We start from the raw sequence: 22,810 nt of genomic DNA, 5'->3' as shown, positions 1-22,810 counted from the left end.
GGACACAGAGGACATCGAAATGCAGCTGATTGAACTGAAAAGCTCGACTCTGTGGGGGTCAAAGTTTGTAGAACTACGGACGCAGCTGGAATCCACAGCTGTGCGTGTTCATGGAGCTGCATGTTCATCACTACCTGACAAGGTTAACTGTCTTCAGAACATTGCAGAGGCTTTATTGACAGTATTTGGCTCTACATATCTGTGTGAGCAGATTTTCTCTCACATGAGTCCTCAGGTCGCCGTCTGAATGCTGGACACTCGGAGACCTGTGTCTCTGAGTGGGAGACCAGAGATCACATTAACATGTGTGTCTCTGTATTAACAAACATGCCATATTGGCCCAGTTTATTTTTCTTATCATTGTTGTGAGGAGGCCATAAACATAAAAAAACATAAAAAGTCTTTTTTTTTTTCAAAATAGCTGATAACTATTCGCTGATAGCTGCCAACATCTGCCAACAAATATAATTCTATTCTAGGTTTTTCTATATATTGTGTAACTGTTAATATACAGCGTTATTACATCTATTGCTAATGCAATCATATGGCACATTGACTTCTGAGGGAATTTTAGATGGCACTCATCATCAGAAAGGTTGCCTACCCCTGATCTAGAAAATAGGCAAAACTTATGAGCGCAACTGTAAATGTAATGTAAAACTAAAGTTAACCAAATAGTATCACTGAATATTCTCCCACATACCTCCAGTATAGCAGAACTGTTGAAACTGACATCAAGTTGGTCATCTGTTACACTGTCTATCCATGGGTCTGGAGGGGGAAGGATGGATGGGTCAAAGCCCACATCCTCATAGTCATCAGAGGCACAGGCATGGTAGTGGTTCCCTGAGCCCTGGATGCTGACGGTGGAAGTGGTGGCATCGCGGGAATATTGCCGAGGGATGGCACGAGATGACAGTATTTCCATGTCAGTGTCCGGGGAGTTTATAGGTGTGTCTAGTAGGTCTGGCATGTCCAGATCTGCCTGGATGGAATAATGAGTACAGAAATCAGTGGATTTGTGAGCAGTGTAGGTCTGTTATACCTGTTTGCATTTGTTGCTAAATGATGTTCACCCTCATTTAGAGATGAAGTGAAGGGGCCATAAAAAAAAAATCAACTGACTTCCTCAGAAACAGATGATGTTTTTTACAAGTGTAATATGTTTAATGAGTATAACGGAGTAGGCCCAAATTTGGTTATTTTTATTAGTTTTTTGGCTTTTTTTACTTTACTTTTGAGGAAATTTTCAAATGAAAAGACGATTTCTACTCGATTAAAACTGCAACCAAATACCACCGCAATCTCAAGCCAAAATTGATCTTTTTAAAGCTCAACATTTGTTCTTAAGTAGCTTTGAGCATCAATAATCAGTGTAGCATCATGTGCTATGTCATAGTTTCAATACCAAAACTGCACCAACCGAATGTCTGTCATGTCAACTAACAGAAAAAAGCACTGATGCCCTCAATAATTAATTATTTTATGACATTTCATCTTAAAAAAACCCAAAACTGCATTTTGGATAAACTTTTAAAGAACGATATCACCATTTGAGTTCGGTGCCTATATTCTTGTTTTACATTTTGTTGCCAGGCTCATCTTCAAGCTGTGATTGATTGATTGTTTGAAGGTTGAGCGCCTTCAAATATTGCACAAATACAAGAAAGCAGTCCTACATATGTGTTTATTATATGCACTGAAGGGAATGTACTGGTCAAAAATTACTCCGAAATTCCTCACAGTGTTTCTGGAGGGCAAGGTAACGCCATCCTGCAAGTATCCAGAAAGTAAGAAACGAAAGAAAGGGTTTTGTTTGGGTATTCCTCGACTACAAGGACTTCAGTAAAAGACTGTTATCCTTTGAATACTAATAGATAAAAAAAGGCTCTCAGAGTAGGTAATCCAGCACAAAAAATGTAGCATTCATAAAGCTCCATAATTGGCTGCAAGTGAATACTATGCGAATTAAACTGTAAATATATATATTTTCTGATTATAACAGAAATAGTGACAAACAAACAAAAGACATATGTGCCTTTTTAAATGTAAATATCTCATAAGCTAAGAGGCATCATTGATCTCAAGCAAACTGCCAACTCTTGGACCATGTTCTGGTTCAGTATAGTATTTCTCATGTTTTTAAAATATGGGTGTTTTGTTAAAATATAGCCAGTGCATTTCTTTTACCTTGCAGCTCTGGTGCAGGTTTTTCTTTAGCACTGCTTTAAACTCAAAGCGACCAGTGTGTCTCAAGGAAGCTGCAAGCATTATTTTGTATGGGTGCAGTCGGTACCAAAACTTACCTGCACAGCTGCTGTCACACTATTGGAGCGCTGGAACCGACGATACCTGAGCATCAGAGGGGGAAAAAAGAATAAATACTAGAATAAAATTTCTGCCCTCTGCTTTCAGAGAACATACGTCTTCACATACACATCTTTAAAATGTTGTAAGTTTACATTTGCACTAGTCTATTCTTTTTCCATCTAACAATTACTACTTTTTTGTTTGGAGATTTGAGGTTCCCTGTGACTCTAGGATGTCAGTTGTGAGAAGAGGTGTAAAATGAATGCTACCAGAGGTTATAAAAGATTTTCTAAATGCATTAGTGCCATCTGAGCTTAACTGTTCAGTGCTCCAATAAAAGAAATAAAAAAGTTGCAAGTAGCGCAAAATAAGGATGAAGTAGCTGCTTGTAAATTAGATGCATCATAATCTGGGCTGGCTTACAGTTTGACACGGTCAGTTTTGCTAAATCAACAGTCTTTCTCCACCATCATGACAGAAAAAGTTATGCTTTTCCAAACTGTTTAGATACAGCTGAATGTTTGTATCTTGGTCACATCCAACCTGGAGACCCTGAAGCAGATAACACATGCTTAAATGGTCTTAAGGGGTATCAAACTAGCACATTAAATGGCTACAAATACACAACCCATGTCCACTAGTAGATGGGATGTTAGGATGCTGAAAACCTGGATTATGAAGGATTCTTCCAGACTCAAAAGACAGAGGATGAATGAATGAAATAACTTGTGTAAGTACTGCTTCCCTTGCTTGCACTCTCAGAGGAAAAGCACACAGAAAAAAACATGCTGGAGAAAACAAAAGAGAACATTTAAAACAGTCAACTGTTTGAAATGTGCTTCCCAGTAATAGCTTCAAAGAAATGTATAAATGACAAAAGAAGTAGAAAAGAGGGCTATTGTGTTATTGTGTTTAGATACATTAGGCTAAATCCAACAAAAAAAGTCTCACCCTCTGTCATCTTCCACTTGCACACCTACAGAGGTGAACTTGGAGGGGTCCTCTGGATCCGGAACATCCTCTGGTCCGTCAACCTAGAGGAGGCAAAAAGAGCAAAACTAAAAATAATCACAACAATAAGCTTCATAAAAATGAATATGCATTTCTTTATGTAAAGGAGACCCAAGACAGATTACAGATTAATAGCAGATCTAGAATTTTTAGAAAAATAGTAATAGTCATCGTAACAAAGAGGTGAAACAGACCCCTACTTTGTGTGAAGCTTGTTAAATATTCTTTATCCAGCAGGGTAACATGTGGTTCTTAGCAGAAATGAAAACACAGATAAACAAGCTCCACATAATTTATAAGTAACTGAAGCTCAATGTTTCGTTGACCGTGATCTCACGTATACCTGGATGCCTATGGAGAGACATTTTCCCTTCCTGAACGCATCTTTCCTATAATCATCCCGGTGGTCTTCAACTACTTGCCCCCTGCTCAGGATTGAGGGGATGGTGGTGTTGACTGTCATGGTGCTATTGTTGACATGCTGACTGGCTGGTCCGTGGACCTATGCAAGAATATTGAGAACACTGTAAATACAATATTCAGTAAGACAATAAAAATACAGTGTATTCTAGCTGAAATTGGAAAATATTTGTGGGTGTTTATTACGACGATGCTTACAGTAAAAACTAAAGCACTAAAGCACTGACCTGAGCATTAGCAGCCTCTATGGCAGCTGTCAAGGCCTTCATGCTGTCAATGCTTTCTGTGGAGTTACTGAGCCCTGATTGGATGGTCATGTCACCTCTAGGTCCCTCTTCTTCCATGTAGGCATCCTGGTTAGTTTTAGAATACACAGTCATTTTAAGACAAGTTATATCACACACCTTCATCCATCCATCCATGAATAAAACCATGAATGAGCTGATGAACATTACCTGATGCTGCTGAAGTGAAGCAGAGTAAAGTTACAGAGGTCTTATTAGAGACACAGTTAAGCATTTTGCAATTTGGTAGAATTTGTAAAAGTTTAAATTTCTTCGGTATTGAACAGCAGAAATTAGGCATTCTTGTTGGAGGTCATTTTGGGGGAAAAAACCAGCAGCCAACAGCACCATACACAACAGTAGACTGGTGCTTAATAAGCAGGCGAATAATGCAGAAAACAGAGATTTGAGATGGTCAACTGTTCTTGAAGTACAAGAAGCTGGTGGTGGAAGCGAAACGGCAAAAGTTTTTAAAAGCGCAGTTTTTATATTCTTTTGTGCTGGTCCAGTGAATTTTGGTCAGAGAGTGACAAAACCTGCAAAATCTGTGAGATGTCGCCCTTTAGCACCCGACGTGCCCGTGTACACGCCGTTGGGTGAACGGGGTGACCGTGCTCTGTGTTTACATCTTTTTAGTGGAATCCGTTACCTGCTCGCATTTGCTGTTTTAGCTGTTTGGCAGTTGTTGAAATAGTTTTGTAAGCTTTAGCCTGAGATTCTGGCGTTTCTGGCAAAATACATTTATATTTAAAAAATTATTCAGGATTTAATGAATTGAAATCGCTTTATTCAAACTAAAATCGATTTGAACCAGGAAAATCCATTTTTTATACCCATCCCCAATCCTGGTACCCCATGCACTTATGGACATCCTTATGTTCGAACATGGTCTTCGTTATGGATAAACTGCACAAAAGACCAGTAATAAAACACCACCAAGATTCAGATTAGTTCTCTCAATCACACCACTCCACATCTCGCTGTTGTTGCCCATGTGAGCGTTGAAGTCTCCCAGTAGCACAAGGGAGTCACCATCAGAGGGGATACTCCCAAGAGCATCCCAATGTACCCACAAAGGCCAAGTCCAGTCTGGAACAGAGTCCAGCCCTTGTCCAGGAAACTAGTTTCAGAGCCCATGTGTTAAGCTAAACCTGACTATATCTAGCTGGTATCGCTCAACCTCATGCACTAGCACGTGCTCCTTTCCCACCAGTGAGGTGACATTCCATGTACCAATAGCCAGCCTTGATTGTTGGGGATTGGACTGCAGGGCCTCCTTCATTACATGAAGTTCATCGATCATCAAATTATTTATCTGTTATTGGGAACAGGTTCTTAGTATTTGTGCCTCTGTGCATCACCACAGTGAATTTTAAACAAGACCCTTAGCTTTAACTCAGGGGATTTACCAAAAGTATTGTATTAACAGATTAGAAACTACATTCCCCTATTTTCAGATACCCGAAAATAATTGGACAAGCATGTTCAAGTGAGACCTACTCCCTCATTAGTTTATAACCAATTCAGAAGATAAGAGATCTGGAAATGATTGCACTCAATAGCAATCATTTATGTGCAGGAACTCTCAACATGAGGTTCATGCACATAAAGGAGGCCATCACTAGGCTGAAAAAACAAAATAAACCTATCAGAGAGATACCACAAAGTTTAGGAATGTATAAATCAGGGGTGTCAGATGGTCTGCTGGAACAAGTAATGCACTGCCCAACTCTGTAACCAGGATGACCAGATTATCCAGAAAACATCTAAAAGTGCAGTTCTGTAAAAATAAAATCTTTAGACAGATGAAACTCATGAACAACTCATTGATTCAGTTCTATTTTTACTGGGTCAATTCACAGCAACAGTCGCCTCAAGTCATAAGCTAAAGAAGATAACATCATCTGTCAACCAGGCAATGTTATGACATGAAGATGTATGTCTGCCAGTGGAACTGAATAAATAGTGTATATTGATGAATTATGTGACTGCTGAGCAGGGGTATAGTCAGATTTAGACTAATGGTACAAAACGGATTGGATGATTTTTCACAGTGGAAATTAATAATGACCCTCAAAGCAAAGAAATAGAATATTCTTCAGTGACAAATCAGTCATCTGATCTCAACCAAAGAGGACAAAACTGAAGGCAGACGAGACCCACAACAAGCAACAACTGAAGGTCACTGCACAAAGGTCTGGCAGAGCATCTCAAGGAAAAAAATACAGCACATGATGATATCCATGGGATCTAGACTTCAGGGAGTCAATGACCTGAAAGGACTTTCATCCAAATATTAAAATTAATTCCTATGTTTTAAATTGTGTTGAAAATGATGGACTGCGTATAAAAACAGTTAATGCAGGTTTTTTCTTTTTTTTTACTAAATTCCAAATTATGGACGAAACTGCACAAGACCTAGTGTGAATGCAAGCACTATTACTCAGGAAACAATGAAAGTACGTATGCTTCCTTTATGTTGCTATGAATGACACCTCCATGGTACACATAAGGATGTAACCACACAAAGAGCAGATTAATATGATGGACAAATTCTTTGTGCAGTACCTGTGCAGACTCTGTGCTGCTCTGGGCTGTAATGGAGATGTATGGCTTGGAGGCTGTGGAGCAGGTTGAAGTTCTGGGTGGCACTGGAGGAGGAGTTTTCTTGTAAGTGGTGATGCAAGATGAAACTAAAGGAACAAGAAAGAAGAAAAGAAAACGGGAAGATGAGGAGACAGGATATGTTATAAATTAGTTTGATATACAAATACTGCACCAGAATGACAAGATTTGAGGTAACTATGCCTACAACCAAAGTTGTATTTTTACATTTGTACCCAGATACAATACCCACAGAAGATAACTGATCACATTTTCGATACCAGAAAACCTACATCATCTTTAAGGACATCTTTTATTTATTTAATTCTAAAAATGGATGTGGATATATCAGAACTATGACACAATATTAAGCCACATTTTCACAAAAGTGAAAGCTATTTTTTATGATGCTGAAAGGTGCAAGTTCAATAATGCAACGAAAAACTATAATCCTATATACTCGGAAGTAAAAATTAAAAGAAAAATGAAAGAACAAAGCCGGTGTAGCCAACTGAAAGTGGCTGGGGTAGATGAATATAAAACCTAAGGACATGTTGTGGACTTGTGGACAGGAACATGTGTCCTTATAACTGTGTGAAACAGATTTGTTTAAGTGATGTATAAATAAGCCTCTGCTTTATTACACGTTCCACACAATGGATTTAATGTCACAGGTTCAATGCTGGGTGACAAAACAACAGACAGGTAGACAGTTTCGCAAGGGTACTGATCTAGAGCTATCAGTTTAGTTTTTAATTAAATATAAATAGTGTGCAGGGAGATATGCATTGTGAATAGGCCTCCAAAATATGTAATTGACCAATAATTATGTAATCACAAGGGATAATTAAATGACCAGTCATCTTAAGTTAGTTTATGTAAGAACAACGTTTCCTTAAAAACATGCAGTGGTAGATATTTATGCTTGACACACACTAGGGGAGCAGTTAGGGTGGGGGCACAACAGTCTAATCCCCAGCAACTGAAACTAGGTTTTAGAACATAGAACACCATTTCATACTGTGTTATACCTATTCTAGTTATAACTGAGAAAATATTGCCTTAGTATATTTTAGCCAGAATTATCAGACTCTTCCATCACAGTAGATGGTAAATGGACTGGTTCTTATATAGGAATTTTCTACTCTATTTGAGCAATCAAAGGGCTTTACACAACTTGCCTCTTTTTTTCTATGCAAGTGCTTTCTATCTAACATTTGCATGGATTCATACTCCAATGGATGCATCAGTGAGCAACTTGGGGTTAGTATCATGCCCAAGGCTATTTGGCATGCATACTGGATTGTCTGTAGAAGACGATCAAATCAACTTCCGGTTAGTAGGTGACTTGCTCTACCACCTGAGCTACAGCCACCCCAATAAGATCTCACACTTGTAAGTTGGTGGAATAGGTCTTGGAAATAAAAATATAATGATAAAATACAATCAGCTGTAAGTTTAACCAATAGAACAAATAAGAAAATATCATGCATAAAATGATTCTTACTCTTACTGATAGTCTGACCATGGAGGCTAGGTATGTGTGTCGGTATGTGTGTGGGTGTGTGTTGTAGTGGCAGATTTCCATACTCTATGCACTGATCACATGTTTGAACAATATCACTTTAGTAATAGTAAAATCACTTTGTCTCAAAGTTATAGATATGTAGGATGTTATCACAAGTGGGCCTTGTGCTGATTACACTTTCACAGTGGGGCCATTGTATGTAGGTTAGAGACATCCAGGTGCCACATGTAAGGGAGGTGACGGGTGGTTGTAAATTTCCCTTTTGGAGGAAGGGTTTGAGGATGAGCTGAACTGGGAGGTATAGAGCTACGTGATGTGCTGTGGAATTTCCTTTGTCTGAGTTTGGTCAGGTCGTATTTAAGAGTTCAGGGCGGTGCCCATCTTTAGAGACCTTTTGGTGTGTTACCTGAGTGTTTTCTCATGTTCATGTGAAAATAAGGTAATGATACATGCAACTGAAGTAAGATTGCATAAACTGAATAAAACAGAAGGATATACACATGTGACTGAAAGTTCAAATGTGATGGAATTACTGAAAAGTCATGCTAAGAATAACATGGAAAAGAAGATGTTATACAGTCATTTTAAAGTTTGTTTTAAATTGTGTATGTAGAAAAGTCAGAAAGAAAGAGGATGATAAGTCGTGATATCTTCTGATGTCATCTCAGAAGATGTTACATCCAGAGAGAGAGGAGAAAGGATGACCTGGTACAAAAGTGTTGCGCAGAAGAAATAAGCTGCTCTTCCCTTAAGTGAAAATACATTGATGTTGGGTTTTTTTTTTGCACTAATAAAGTTGTGGAGTTGTAAAGTATTTTGTCTAGTGTCAATTATATCATCAGTTATATCATTATCGCAAATTTTCAAATGTATATCGTGACAAATATTTTTGGTCATATCGCCCTGCTCTAACTGTGACTACTGGAACAAGAAGGCATAGGTGGGCAAGAGATAAAATCAGGGCACTGTCGGAATGTCACTACACAAGTAACACCAGCGGAAGGGGTTACATGAAGAGGACAGGGGACCTGTGGAATCTTTGATACACAGTATCATGTCTGACGACGAAACAACTACTAGCTCAGTGTTCCAAAATTCAGAAGAAGGGACTGCTATCACAGCTGGAGATCGACAAGGTACAAAACAAATACTATGGCAAGGGGGAGGTAGGATGGGGGGGGGGGGAGGGGATATCATCACCCCCACCCGAGATTGGGTACCAAAGCGACAAGTACGATGGAAGAAGGAGAATTGAGTGTGAGAGAAACTGACCTGAAAGAGAGGATGATTGCAAAGATGGCAATATGGAGCAGGTTACCAAGACTATGTGAAGTACCCTCTGAAGGTCTACTAGAATGTGTGAATGCAGCACTATGGACAATCCCTACTGTGACCATCACCAAAACCAATCAGCTGATCTATACCACGGCAGCAGTGATCAGTGAGATGCTTGGCTACAAGATAAACCGCCACAAGGAGCAGTACCCTCCATGGAGAAGGAGACTAGAGTACACCACAGCAACCTCCCTAAACAGAAATTATCACAGTGGCAGACATCCAAGAAAGGGTCTCCAGTTTGAAGAGTTGGACAGCACCAGGCCCTGATTCACACCTGCTGGTAAAAGAAGCTGACTGCACTCCATGAGCATCTGACAGCACAAAAGAACCAGCTTTTAATCAACAAGAGACACCCAGAATGTCTGACTGAAGGCCAGACAGTCCTGTTCCCCAAGGATCCCCAGAAGGGACTGGTCCAATCCAACAACTGCCCAATAACCTGCCTCAGGACTGCATGGAAGCTCCTGTCAGGCATCATAGCGGCCAACCACTGCCACTGCCTGGATTGACTACAGGAAGGCCTATGACTCAATGCCCCACACCTGGATCCTGGAATGCCTAGAACTGTACAAGATCAACAGGACCCTAAGAGCCTTCATCAGGAATACAATGGGGATGTGGCGTACAACACTTGAAACCAACGTCAAGTCCATAGCACAAGTCACCATTAAGTGCGGGATCGACCAAGGAGATGCTCTGTCTCCACTGCTGTTCTGCATAAGCCTGAACCCTCTCAGTGACATCATTAATAAGACTGACTATGGATACTGACTACGCAATGGAGCAGTTTTCAGCCACCTCCTGTACATGGATGACATCAAGCTGTATGCCAAGAGTGATTGAGACATTGATTCACTGATCCACACTACCAGCATATCCCTGACATCGGAATATCATTCGGACTGGAGAATTATTTTGAGCAAAAAGTTTAATTTGAGTGAAAAAAATTCATTGAGGTGTGCAAGAAATGTATTTCACTGTTTGCTATTATCCATATACACACACAATAACATGTTGCTCAGTTGTTGGCATTTGCTCTTGCTCAGATCGTAGGCTTCTGTTCTGCTTGTGATCCATTTATTCTGTGCCATTTCTTCTGTTCTTGGTTTAGTTGATAGGTTTGTTTATTTCTTTTGTATTTTCATTCGGTTCCTTCTAATTTGTCTTCTCACTGAGTCTTGACGTCTGTTTGTGTCAAGCATGTGTGTCTTAATCTCGATTTCAATGTTAGTTATTTCCTGTCTTATATCTCTTGTCCTGTGTGCTTTGGGTTTAGTTCCATTTTCCCCAGTTTCATTATCTGTGATAGTTTCAGCTGTGTTCGTGCCTGTTGCCTATTCCCTGATTATCCTGTGTGTGTATAAATTTTCTTCGTTTTTTATTGCTTTTTGTTGTGTTCTCCCTCTTGCTGTGTGCCCTTTGGGTTTTTTGATGACCAGATGAAGCCTCGTAAAACCTTGAAATTTTCTATGACTCCCACCCTGTCACTCATCAAAACCTTTTGTCATTTCAACTATTTGTAACAGCTGCTTTGTTGCGTTGCAATAGTGTCAAGCATGGAAACAGTCACTGCCAAGAATAGAGTTAAAAACGCCTTCATTTCATTTTGTGTGGTTCATTCATTGATTTAATCTGTTTTTGATTTCATTTAATTTGGAATAGTTTCAAAATGTCAGAAATTTGCCTTGGTTAAATTGGCAACTCTATTGACATATTTTTTTCAGATAGTCTCAGATGCTTCATACTGTTAGTCCACAGCATGCTAATCAGGTTTATGTCAGAATAAATTTTAACAGCACCAATATACTGGTCTCAGCTGGAGTGCTGTGAGCATGAGCAACAACCTTAAAATAGCAACTTTAATAACAGTGGTCAGGATTATAGCAATACGACTGTCCTCAGTCTGTGTTCTCTTTGAAATTATTGGAAAAGCTTAAAGTATGACCAAGTTAAGTTGTTGCCTTTCTCTGGTTAGTTTTTCATGTTGATCAGTCATTAACTGAAGGCAAAATCTTGAGATTATGCCTTGTAGTTTATAGGTAGTATAAGGAATGTAGTCCTTTTATACATCCTTGTATGTTACTGACAAAATAACCTTAACATTTCCCGTTGGAGACTGGTAGATTGGATGGAAAATGCAGCCAATTTAAAGGAACAAGTTTAACTGTGAAGACATTTTATTTATAATTTAAAAAAATTTAAAATCCTCCAAAATGTCAAATCTTCAACTACATGTTCACATGGTAAAAGTTCTCATGGTCACTGAATTGAAATGAAACCCTTATCACTATCTTCTGCACTTCACTACAGTCGACAATATTTGCTCTTAGAAATCTGTGGTCGATCTTGAAAAATACATCTTTTATCTCAGTAAGAATTTAACCTGGATATATAAAGCACATAGAAATTGTGCAAAAATAATATTTAACAATAATATTTGATCCTTGGATCAAAAGGAGGGAATTCTGCAACACTAAGTCAAAGAACTGGCTAATGAAGGACATAATACACATAGATGATGACCTGTGGGTCTGGATATATTGGTCTTGGGCTCAGAAAACAACACTAGCCTACTATTTGTGTACTTAATTCTCTGCCTTAAGACTTATAACTTTGCTGCAAGCATTCAGGGAAAAAAATAAGAAAATTTGAACTTTTGACCTCAATTTAGGGGATCCAGTTGGCTCTGTTAGCCACTTAAGCCCCACGCCCCGGTACCAGGGGCAAAAAGGAGGAGATCAAGTTTAATCGGTTATAATGTGGGGTGAGAAATTTAAGTCCCACGTGTGGTATCCACAGAGACCTCTGAATCTCAGCCAAAATCTCATATAAACTATTTCTACAACCACCAAACACAACGAAAACAAGCCATGATTAAACGAGCAGTTGCGTAAATGCGCACAAGTCCGCTAAACAAACAAAACCAAACAAGAAATTCTTCAAACTTCATGTAACCGGCTAAAGAAAGGCTAGTTATCATGCAGAGCTATTACTGACTCCAAACACCAAGTTTCATCATGCTCTGACCAAAGTTCAGTGAATGAGCCACAACCACAAAAACACATAGCTGCGCAAATGCGCTAAGACAGAAATTGGCTTACCGTACCAATTTTCTGCATTATTTTCGCCGGTAGCCACATGATTATCAGCAGCAATACTCTAAACACAACAGGAAAGCCACAATTTCGGTGACTTGTAAACATAAGTACAAACCAATGTTCCAAGCCTGAAGCCAAAAAGACCCTGGAACTTTTTTACTGTAAAAGATGGACCGGTTCACAGCTATTTGGTCCAGTATAATTCGTACCTATCTTCCTTTTATCCATGTTACTTAGGTGTAAAAACAAAAAAGAACAAAAAACAAACAAACAAATACTGATAGATAGCGCAGTGGTAAGACTACAAGCCTTTTGGGTGGGTCGTGGGTTCAACTCCCAGCTAGCATCTGCATCCAGTAAGGGTCCCTAGGCCAGATCTTCCATGCTCACCAAACCTACCTTGGACATGAGTGAGAGACAGAAAAATGAAACCATACTCGCTTGAACGTTGCCCAGATTAACAAGGTCCACGTCACGTGTTGAGGAACCAACACGAGTATATATAAGGAGGACATTATGTGCTGCAAGTGGGTAAGTTATGTACATTATATAAATAGAAATAGAACAAAATAAAACAATCTGGAAATTTACAGCTTGTGTACATTGCGTGAGGAGGGTGTTAAAGTGTCTTGTGCTATAGCGAGGCCAGAAGGATTCAGGATGATATGAGAATGTGGTAATGAGTCCTGTCTCAGTCACTTAAGGATGATGGGGGGGCTGATTGAACACACGAATGGCCTGAGGATAAAAACTCCTCTTGAGCCTCTCTGTTCTTGTTCGGATGGTGTCGAACCTTCTGCCTGATTTCAGAAGCTGGAACAGTTCGTTGCTGGGATGGGACGGGTCCTTCAAAATCTGTATCCTTGACACAGCTATTTCCATACCAGGATGTGATGTTCTGTGTGAGGATGCTCTCCACAGCGCCTGTATAGAAAGTCCTGAGGATCACTGGAGAGACTCTGAACTTCCTCAGTTGTCGTAGGTGGTACAGGCGCTGCCTAGCCTTTTTTGTCTGGACCTGAATGTGGGCAGACCATGTCAGATCTGAGATGTGGACACTGAGATACTTGAAGGACTGCACACTCTCCACTGGAGCTCCATTAATTACAATGGGCTTGTAGTCTCTGTGCTGACTACTTCTGAAGTCCACCACCAGCTCCTTGGTCTTCCCGACGTTCAGCTGGAGGTAGTTGTCCCGGCACCACGATGCCGGATTCTTCACTTCATCCATGTAGGCCACCTCATTGTTGTTGGAGATGGCGCCCAACACCAATGTGTCGTCAGCAAATTTCACAATGGTTTTGGAGTCGTGGGTGGCCACACAGTCTGAAGTGTAGAAGGAATAGAGCATTGGCGAGAGGACACACCCCTGTGGCGTTCCCGTGCTGATGGTGATGCTGTTGGAGATGCACCTACCCACCCTCACCACCTGAGTTCTGCCAGTGAGAAAGTCCAACACCCATGCACACAGACAGCTGTTGAGTCCTAGATCCCTCAGCTTTGTGAACAGTCTACCGGGCACTATTGTGTTGAGCTGTAATCAACAAACAGCATTCTCACATAGTTACCCTGTTTCTTGTCCACGTGGCTGAGGGTAGTGTGCAGGACGTGGGCGATGGCGTCCTCCATGGATCTGTTGGGTCAGTAGGCGAACTGGAAGGGATCTGTGGTGTCTGGGATGAAAGAGGAGATGGTTTTCTTCAACAGCCTCTCGAGCACCTTCATAACCACCGAGGTCAGTGCAACTGGCCGGTAGTCATTCAGGCATGAGGGCTTGTTGTTCTTGGGGACAGGGATGATAGTAGATCTCTTGAAGCATGTGGGGACCACAGACTTAGCCAGGTACTCGTTGACAATCGAAGTGAACACACCTGCTAGCTGGTTAGCACAGCACCGCAGCAGACAGTGATGCCGTCTGGCCCAGCCGCTTTCCTTGTGCTCACTCTCATGAGCGCTGCTTGAACGTCATGCTCTGCAATGCTGATCGCCGGTCCCTCTCTGATGACATCACTGACCTCAGTTGTCAGGCAGTCATTAGAATTAGCCGCCTGGCTAACCTCGAAATGGGCTGAGAAGTGGGCTACTAGAACAGGAAGGCATACGTGGGCAAGAGATGAATATAGGGTGCTGCTGGAATGCTACTACGCAAGTAATCCCAGTGGAAGGGGTTACATGACTAGGATAAGGGACCAATGGAATCTTTGATACCCAGCATCCAGATTGAAGTAGTAGCTCAGTGTTCCAACATTCAGAAAAAAGAACTGCTCTCACTAGAGATTGACGAGGTACAGCACATATGCTATGGTGAGCCAGGACTGCAGGTCAGGGGGGACTCGTCACCATCGTCCCCACCCAAGATTGGGTACCAAGCCCCAAGTGCAATGGAAGAATGATCGTTGAGTGCGAGAGGAACTGACCTCAAAGATAGGATCATGGCAAAGCTTGGAAAGGCCAAAGAGAAAGACAGCCGTAGTGATAGACAAAGCGACTTTTCCAGATTACTTACAACCTCCTCTTTCTGCATAAAAACAGTGTTGGAAAAAACATAGATACCATACCCCCGTAAGCATCAGTAAAGCAGTATTACACTGCAAAAATGGCATAAAAAAGGTAATTAACAATGGAAGAAAGACAGACCATCATACAGTCCCGATCAAAAGTTTAAGACCACTAGAAAAATGGCAAAAAATCATATTTTGCATGGTTGGATCTTAAAAAGGTTCCACGTAGAGCTTCAACATGCAACAAGAAGAAATGGGAGTGAGACAAAAGATTTTTTGAGCATGCAATTTATTGAAAACAACGCTTAAACTGAAACAGGCTGTTTTGACAAAATGTTTTGTCTTACTCCCCTTTCTTCTTGTTGCATGTTAAAGCTTGACTTGGAATTTCGAGCTGCAGGTTTGACAAAACAAGTTCCAGCAAGAAAGCCATTGGTAAGATGTCAGAATAAGACAAAGAGGCTTGGCAGGGCCATGAAACACTGCTATTGGACTACTGAAGACTGGAAGAAGGTATTATGGACTGATGAATCAAAGTTTAAAATCTTTGGTTCATCATGCAGGATCTTTGTACACCGTCGAGTAGGCGAAAGGAAGGTTTCACACTGTATGGCATCAACTGTCAAACATGGAGGAAGAAGTGTTATGGTGTGGGGCTGTTTTACTGGATCCAGTGTTGGTGACTTGTACAGAGTGAGAGGCACCCTGAACCAAAACAGCTACCACAGCATTCTGCAACACCATACAGTATCCTCTGGTGTGCACCAGTTGGTCAGGGGTTCAACTTACACCAAGCTAATGACCCAAAACACAAGTCCAAGCTATGCCAGAACAACCTCAGGAAAAAAGAACAAGATGGTAAGCTTGAAAACATAGAATGGCCAGCACAGTCTCTAGTAGGGCTGGGTTTAAAAAATCGATTTCTGGATTTTAGTCGCCAAACAGCTAAAACAGTAAATGAGGGCAGATAAACGGATTCCACACAAAGAAGTACACACAAAGCATGGATCCCCCCATTTACCTGATGGCATGTACATGGACACACCATTGGGTGCTGAAAGCCAACACCTCACAGATTCTGAAGCTGCAGGTTTCATTGAAGATTGAGCCCCTCCCAAATGACCAAGCTCCTGATTCTCTTTCTAAGGTTGAATCCAGATACAAGAAGCAGAAGAAATTAGTTTCTGCTACTTGTATGTGTAGTCTTATTTGTTTGATCACTACAAAAATGGAACATGTAAATTTACAGAAAGAAAAGCCTCCCTCCTCTTCCCTGACTTTGTTGGGTCAGCTTTTCAGAGCAATGAGCCTGTCTCCGCTCTTCCACTTCTGTTTGGATATAGCGTATTTCAGCACAGATTTTTCGGGTTGCTTTTAGATGGGGTCAGGGCACTTCATCAGATGGTTTTCAATGTATCAGCAGAATGCTAAACGTTCACTGATGTTTGTTTTTAGAAGCATACTTTCATTCTTTCTATTCATACACTCATTCATTTTATTTCTTTTTATTTATTAAGTTACTTGTGTTGTACGTAGTGCCAACGTAGGACAGTTTTCCAATTTCGTTGCACTATTGTACTAGGTGTGACTGTGCAATGACAATAAAGAGTTATCTCTCTTATTTCTTATCTTTAGCCTCTTGCTGTTAGAAGCCAGTTCTTTTGGTTGATCCATGACTTCGGATAATCTGGATTTCTTTCTTCTACATGTTTAGGAATACAACAAACAACGTTGCATATAAAAAAGAAAATGTAGATTAGGGCTAGTAGGGGATAAAATACGTGGATATTTATTTCTCCTCTGCACTTCAAAATATACATAGTGAATGTTGTATTGACAGATCTGGTGTTTTGCGAGGTATTAAAATCTACAGTAGTATACAATGCAATCAATACAATGCAATGCAATCAAATTAAAGGATACCCTAAACAAAATCCTATCTCTGGTACTGGAAATGGGTAATACTGTAAAAGCTCTTTTATAGCTAAGAGCAAAACAAAGCAAAAACATTTGTAACAAAATTTTCTTTTACTAGTACAAAACATCAATTTAGCCATCCTTTTTATTAACCACTTCTAATATAATCTTAGAAATATGTTATTTAACCAGATGTTTACTTTGGATAGTGTTATTTTGCCCTCCAGTAACACTGTGAGGAATCTTAATTTTTGACCAGGATATGTTGTAAGTGTCACAGAGATGGCTTATGTATAAAGAAGTTTAATAGATAGTTCCAGCAGTTAAAATGTTCTTGCTTGTACATTTCTGTGGACAATATTGTAAAGGTGCGTCTTCTTGTACAAGCGACATGTTTATCTTGTCACAAAGAACAAGTTTTTGTTACACCGCTATTATCGCGAGGTTTGGGGTGTGATAATATAGGCTGTGAGCCCACGTTTAATAATCATGCTAAGGAGTTCAGCGAGCTATCTGCAAAAGCCTGGTTAGTCTACCAGCTGTTCAAGGTAGTTGATATAATTGTATTGTAATACTGTGAAAATTTGTAATGTATGGTGTTCTAATTATCCTGTACATTCTAATTGAAAACATAAAAATGTTTTCAATTAGAATGCACAGGACTGTAAAGTTATTGTTCCAGGACCTCTGAAGTGGCAGGCGGCCATCTTTCTGTTGTTAAAACACAAGAGTTACTTTTGATAGACTGAAGCGCTTAAAGCCTTTGTGTTTTATGTTTGTAGGTTTCACGGCGTTCAATAAATGCAGCGAAGCACCCGTCTTGAAGAAGCTGTGCCTGTGTTGTCATTTCGGAGTTACATATGTCCTTCAATGTGCATATTAAACAAATATGTAGGACCGCTTTCTTCCATTTGCACAATATCTCTAAAATATGAAACATCCTGTCTCAGAGTGACGCTGAAAAACTAGTTCATGCATTTATTTCTTCTAGGCTGGACTGGGCTTGAAATTCATTGTTATCAAGAAGTCCTAAAACCTCCCGTTCCCATGTTTCATTCCATGTCTCCCCTTTCTGTGTTGTGCGTTCATGTATGTTCTCCCCAGCCCGTCATGTCTCTCTCTCTCTCGCCCATGGGTTGAGTGTAATAGTCTGTCATGTCACACGTGTGTCTCTCGCCCCTCTGTGTCTTGTATCCACGTTTGTATCTCTCTGTGTCCCTCTCTCTTGCTCACTCATCCCTGTCAAACCCACGTGTCTTAGGTCTATGTCTCAGGGTTTCCTGTTTTACTTTGACAGTATTTTGTCCTGTGTTCAGTGTGTTCAGTTTTGCTTCCTCCTGGGTCATTATGTTTATTCACCCCAGCTCTGTTCTCCGTGTGTTCCCTCTTTCCTTGTCACCCTTGTGTGTATTTATGGTGTGAGCTGTCATTTGTTCTTCGTCAGCTTGTCTGTTAACATCTGTTAACGTAGCTCTGTTTCCATGGTTCTTCTACATACTCCACGTTTCAGTTGTTATACATTTAGTTTTCCTACTTCAGGTTTTTCAAGAGAGCGCAGTTGCAGTATTGGTAGTGATGGCCAAATGAAGCTTTCTGAAGCATTGAAGCTTGTATTGAAAAACGGTTCATTACATAAAGCTTTCAACACAGTACTTTTTGGGGACATCTGATGGCCAAAAATATGAAGAGCAGCTTAAATCTACAACTTAAAATAAACTGCTTCATTATAATTGCCCACTTTATAGAGCTGAATTATTTACAACTCATGTTTGATATCATGTCACAGTTCTGTCTGATATCAGGCTGATATGGTGCTTTTAACATGTATTATGTGTGTGTGTGTGTTGCACAAATCCTGCCAATGATTCACTTCCTTATAAACTTCCTTATACATTTACTTCCTTATAAACCATTAAATCAGGTACTGAAGCAGTGACATGCCGAATGAAAATTTGGACGTCACTGGTCACGTGACTCTGTTCAGACAAACCAAGCCACAACACAGTGTTTCTGAAGCAGCTTCAAATGTGCCATCACTAGCTATTGGGCACATGATCCAGAGCATGGAGGGTAAGCTAACACGTAGCAAGAGGCACCTTGCAAACTGACTCGACAGTGGACGTCTAGGCATGGTTTAAGTTGTATACGTCACTTACTATGAGTACACATTAATTCCTGCCTGGAAAGGACAGTCTTGAACCTTTTGTCATTTAGGGAATCAGCTTGTGTAGAAGTGGAGTGTTTATTAATCTGTTCACTATGTGGCTAGTTCATGCTGCTAAGGCTAGCTGTTATGTTACACACTCCTAAGCTGTAAGCTAAAATGAGTTTGGTGTTCTGCGATGTATTGGGTGTATTTACAAAATATATAAGGCACCGTTTGGTTTGGTGAGTAGACTAGGAAAGTTGTGCACAAAAATGATAAAATAAAATAACAAAAAAATGATACGAAGACCCCATTTAACGAAAAATTCAAGTTACGAAGGCACTTAACGGCAATATTTCTGCCCTGCAAAATGCCCGCGTAACGAAAATGCCCGTACATTAATTAACGTAAATGTAAGTTTTAGTTTTAATGTTTAGAATTAAATTCCTTAATAATATGTACATGTACACGTACGTATGTATACTTTCTTCAGCCTCCACCACCTCCGCCACCTCCTCCTCCACCAAGAACTTCATCTTCAGCCAGCATCGCCTCAGTCGACTTACGAAAATTTTGACTTACGAAAGACGCTTTGGAACAAATAAATTTCATAACTTGGGGCTCCACTGTACAGGAATTTTCATTTATATTTCTGATTATACTGGAAGAGAGTTAATGAAGCATAATTCATGACTTGAATGTTTATTATAATCAGCACTCTGTATATGTTTTGTTTACAGCCCACACACACACCCACTCCCACACCTACAAGTTTTTGTATGACACACCTGTAAGCCTGTGGTTGCATTACTTGCATTAACACAACATTATCTGTTGTGTTAAAAAATTACAGTAAAGAAGAAATAACCTTATTCCTGTGGTTCTGACGGACACTCTAAGGTGAACACCACTGCTATTCAACCTGTACAGCGTGTGACTCTTGTATGTTCACGTCAAACAGAATTTCTCAGAAATGTTTAACTTCTGAGCTGGACAGTGTTGGACAGATTTTTTTGTTTTTGAACAGGATGTTTATTGTGACTGTGTTTCTGAGTGTGATTATAATTCAATGAATTTTTGTTTTTACAACTTTCTAAGTTTATTTTTGAGTCTGATAATGAAACCAGTGAGGTTATTGCATCTCAGGACTAGATAGTTTTCAAGGTGATTGTTATGACCTTGTTAGGCATGAGATTGAGTAACAAGTCTATAAAAACAGAGACGGAGTTCTTAGTCCCCTTAGAGACAAGAGACAATGGGACCTTATCCCCCACGATGAGGTAGCTAATCGGTACCTTATCATCCCAAGGATCGTCCCAAAGATTGTCCCAAGGATCGTCCCAAGGATCCCAGGTTCTTATTGTTATGTTATCTTGGGCCTTTTTGCCCCCTGGTAGGGTCTCCCATGGCAAATTGATCCCGGGTGAGGGACCAGACAAAGAGCGATTCAGAAGACCCCTATGAGAAGACGATCGAGGGAAAAGTTTACCCTGCCCGGGAAAGGGTTACCAGAGCCCGCTCTGGAGCCAGCCCGGGGAGGGTGCCCGAGGGTGAGCATCTGGTGGGGGGGCCTTAGTCCATGGGGCCCGGCCAGGCACAGCCCGAAAAAGGCACATGGGCCCATCTTTCTGCAGGCCCACCACCCACAGGAGGCAACGTAGGGGTCAGGTGCATTGTGGTCCTGGCGGACTGATCCCCAGCCACAGAGACTGGCAATTGGGACATGGAATGTCACCTCTCTGGTGAGGAAGGAGCCTGAGGCAGCACACCTCCGGGTTGGGGAACGGATCCTGACTGTCGTCTGCGCTTAGTGGCAGTTCAGAGTACCCAGCCTTCTTCGAGTCCCTGGGTGGGGTACTGGAGGGTGCTCCGCCTGAGGACTCTGTTGTCCTACTGGGAGACTTCAGTGCTCATGTGGGCAACAACAGCGAGACCTGGAGGGGCGTGATTGGGAGGAACGGCATCCGGGATCTGAACCTGAGCTGTGTTTTGTTATTGGACTTCTGTGCAAACCACAGTTTGACCATAACGAACACCATGTTTGAATATAAGTGCATGTGGCACTAGGACACTCTAGGCCACAGGTCGATGATTGATTTTGTAATCGTATCACCAGACCTGAGACCATATGTTTTGGACACTTGGGTAAAGAGAGGGGCTGAGCTGTCAATTGATCATGACCTGGTGGTGAGTTGGATCAGGTGGCGGGGGAGGATGCTGGACACACCTGGCGCGCCTAAAAGTACAGTGAGGGTGTGCAGGGAACGCCTAGCAGGGGCCGCAGGTCCGCAAGATCTTCAGCGCACACCTGCGGCAGAGCTTCAACAGCATTTCGAGGGAGGCTAGGGACATTGAGTCTGAATGGACCATGTTCAGCATCTGCATTGCCACAAGATGGTTGGTGCCTGTCATGGTGGCAACCCCCGAACCAAATGGTGAACACCAGAAGTGAGCTGAAGAAGGAGTCCTATCGGGCTTGGTTAGCCTGTGGGACTTTGGAGGCAGCTGCTAGGTACCGACAGGTGCGGCCAGTGGCTGAAGCAAAAACTTGGGTGGTGGAGATGTTTGGAGAGGCCATGGAAAAAGAATTTCGGACCGCCTCGAAGAGATTCTGGCAAACCGTCAGGCGACTCAGAAGGGGAAAGTGCGCTACCTGCATAGTGTATAGTGGAGGTGGTGGACTGCTGACTTCGACTGAGAAAATTGTTGGGCAGTGGAAGGAATACTTTGAGGACCTCCTTAATTCCACTGGCAAGTCATCCGTGGAGGAAGCAGAGTCTGGGAACGAAGAAGATGACCCGCTGGGGCGAGGTCACTGAGGGAGTTAAACAACTCCTTGATGGCAGACCCCTACGGTGGATGAGGTCCGCCCTGAAGGCTCTGAATGTTGTAGGGCTGTTCTGGTTGACACGCCTCTACAATGTTGCGTGGAGATCACGGGAGGTACCTCTTGGTGATTCCCATCTTTAAGAAAGGGGACCGGAGGGTGTGATCCCACTATAGGGAAATCACACTCCTGAGCCTCCCTGGGAAAGTCAATGCCAGGATCCTGGAAAGGAGAGTCCGTCCGTTGGCCTCAGGTACAGGAGGAACAATGCGGTTTTCGTCCTGGTCATGGAACACTGGACCAGCTCTTTATCATCTCAGGGATACTTGAGGGTGCATGGGAGTTTGCCTAGTGTGTTAGTCTACATGTGTTTGTGGACTTTGACTGTGTCCCTTGGAGTGTCCTGTGGGGGTGCTCCAGGAGTATGGAGTGTTTGGCCCATTGCTACGGGCCATTCACTTGTTATACAACCGTTGCAAGAGCTTGATCCGCATAGCCGGCAATAAGTCGGACTTGTTCCTGGTGGGTGATGGGCTCTGCCAGGGGTGCCCTTTGTCCCTGATTCTGTTCGTAATTTTTATGGACAGAATTTGTAGGCATAGCCAAGTGGTGAAAGGCTTTCACTTGGGCGACCTTAGAATCTTTTCTCTGCTTTTCACAGATGATGTGGTTCTGTTGGCTTCATCGGGTGATGGCCTCAAGCTCGCACTGGAACAGTTTTGTAACCGATTGTGAAGCGGAGGGAATGAAGCCATGGCTCTCGGAATAAGGGGGATTGCCCACTCGGGGTCAGGGACAAGTTCCTGCTCCAAGTGGAAGAGTTTAA

The 22,810-nt window shown here is 41.5% G+C and overlaps 1 protein-coding gene across 1 annotated transcript in view; it reads right to left on the bottom strand.

The window, feature by feature from the left end:
* LOC113011304 (disks large-associated protein 1-like) overlaps positions 1-22,810 on the bottom strand; it is a 76,169-nt gene that overhangs the window by 20,840 nt on the left and 32,519 nt on the right. The window contains exons 5-10 of the mRNA XM_026150784.2: positions 6,594-6,718; positions 3,969-4,094; positions 3,665-3,823; positions 3,262-3,344; positions 2,307-2,352; positions 704-985 (exon numbers count right to left, since the gene is read on the bottom strand). Of these exons, the coding sequence (XP_026006569.1) occupies positions 704-985; positions 2,307-2,352; positions 3,262-3,344; positions 3,665-3,823; positions 3,969-4,094; positions 6,594-6,718 (821 nt within the window). The remainder of the gene's footprint in view (positions 1-703; positions 986-2,306; positions 2,353-3,261; positions 3,345-3,664; positions 3,824-3,968; positions 4,095-6,593; positions 6,719-22,810) is intronic.

The sequence above is a fragment of the Astatotilapia calliptera genome, chromosome 18 (genome assembly GCF_964374335.1).
Source record: "Astatotilapia calliptera chromosome 18, fAstCal68.1, whole genome shotgun sequence".
NCBI lineage: Eukaryota > Metazoa > Chordata > Actinopteri > Cichliformes > Cichlidae > Astatotilapia > Astatotilapia calliptera.
The sequence above is the reverse complement of the archived record's forward strand: the minus strand, read 5'-3'. Positions and strand labels throughout refer to the sequence as shown.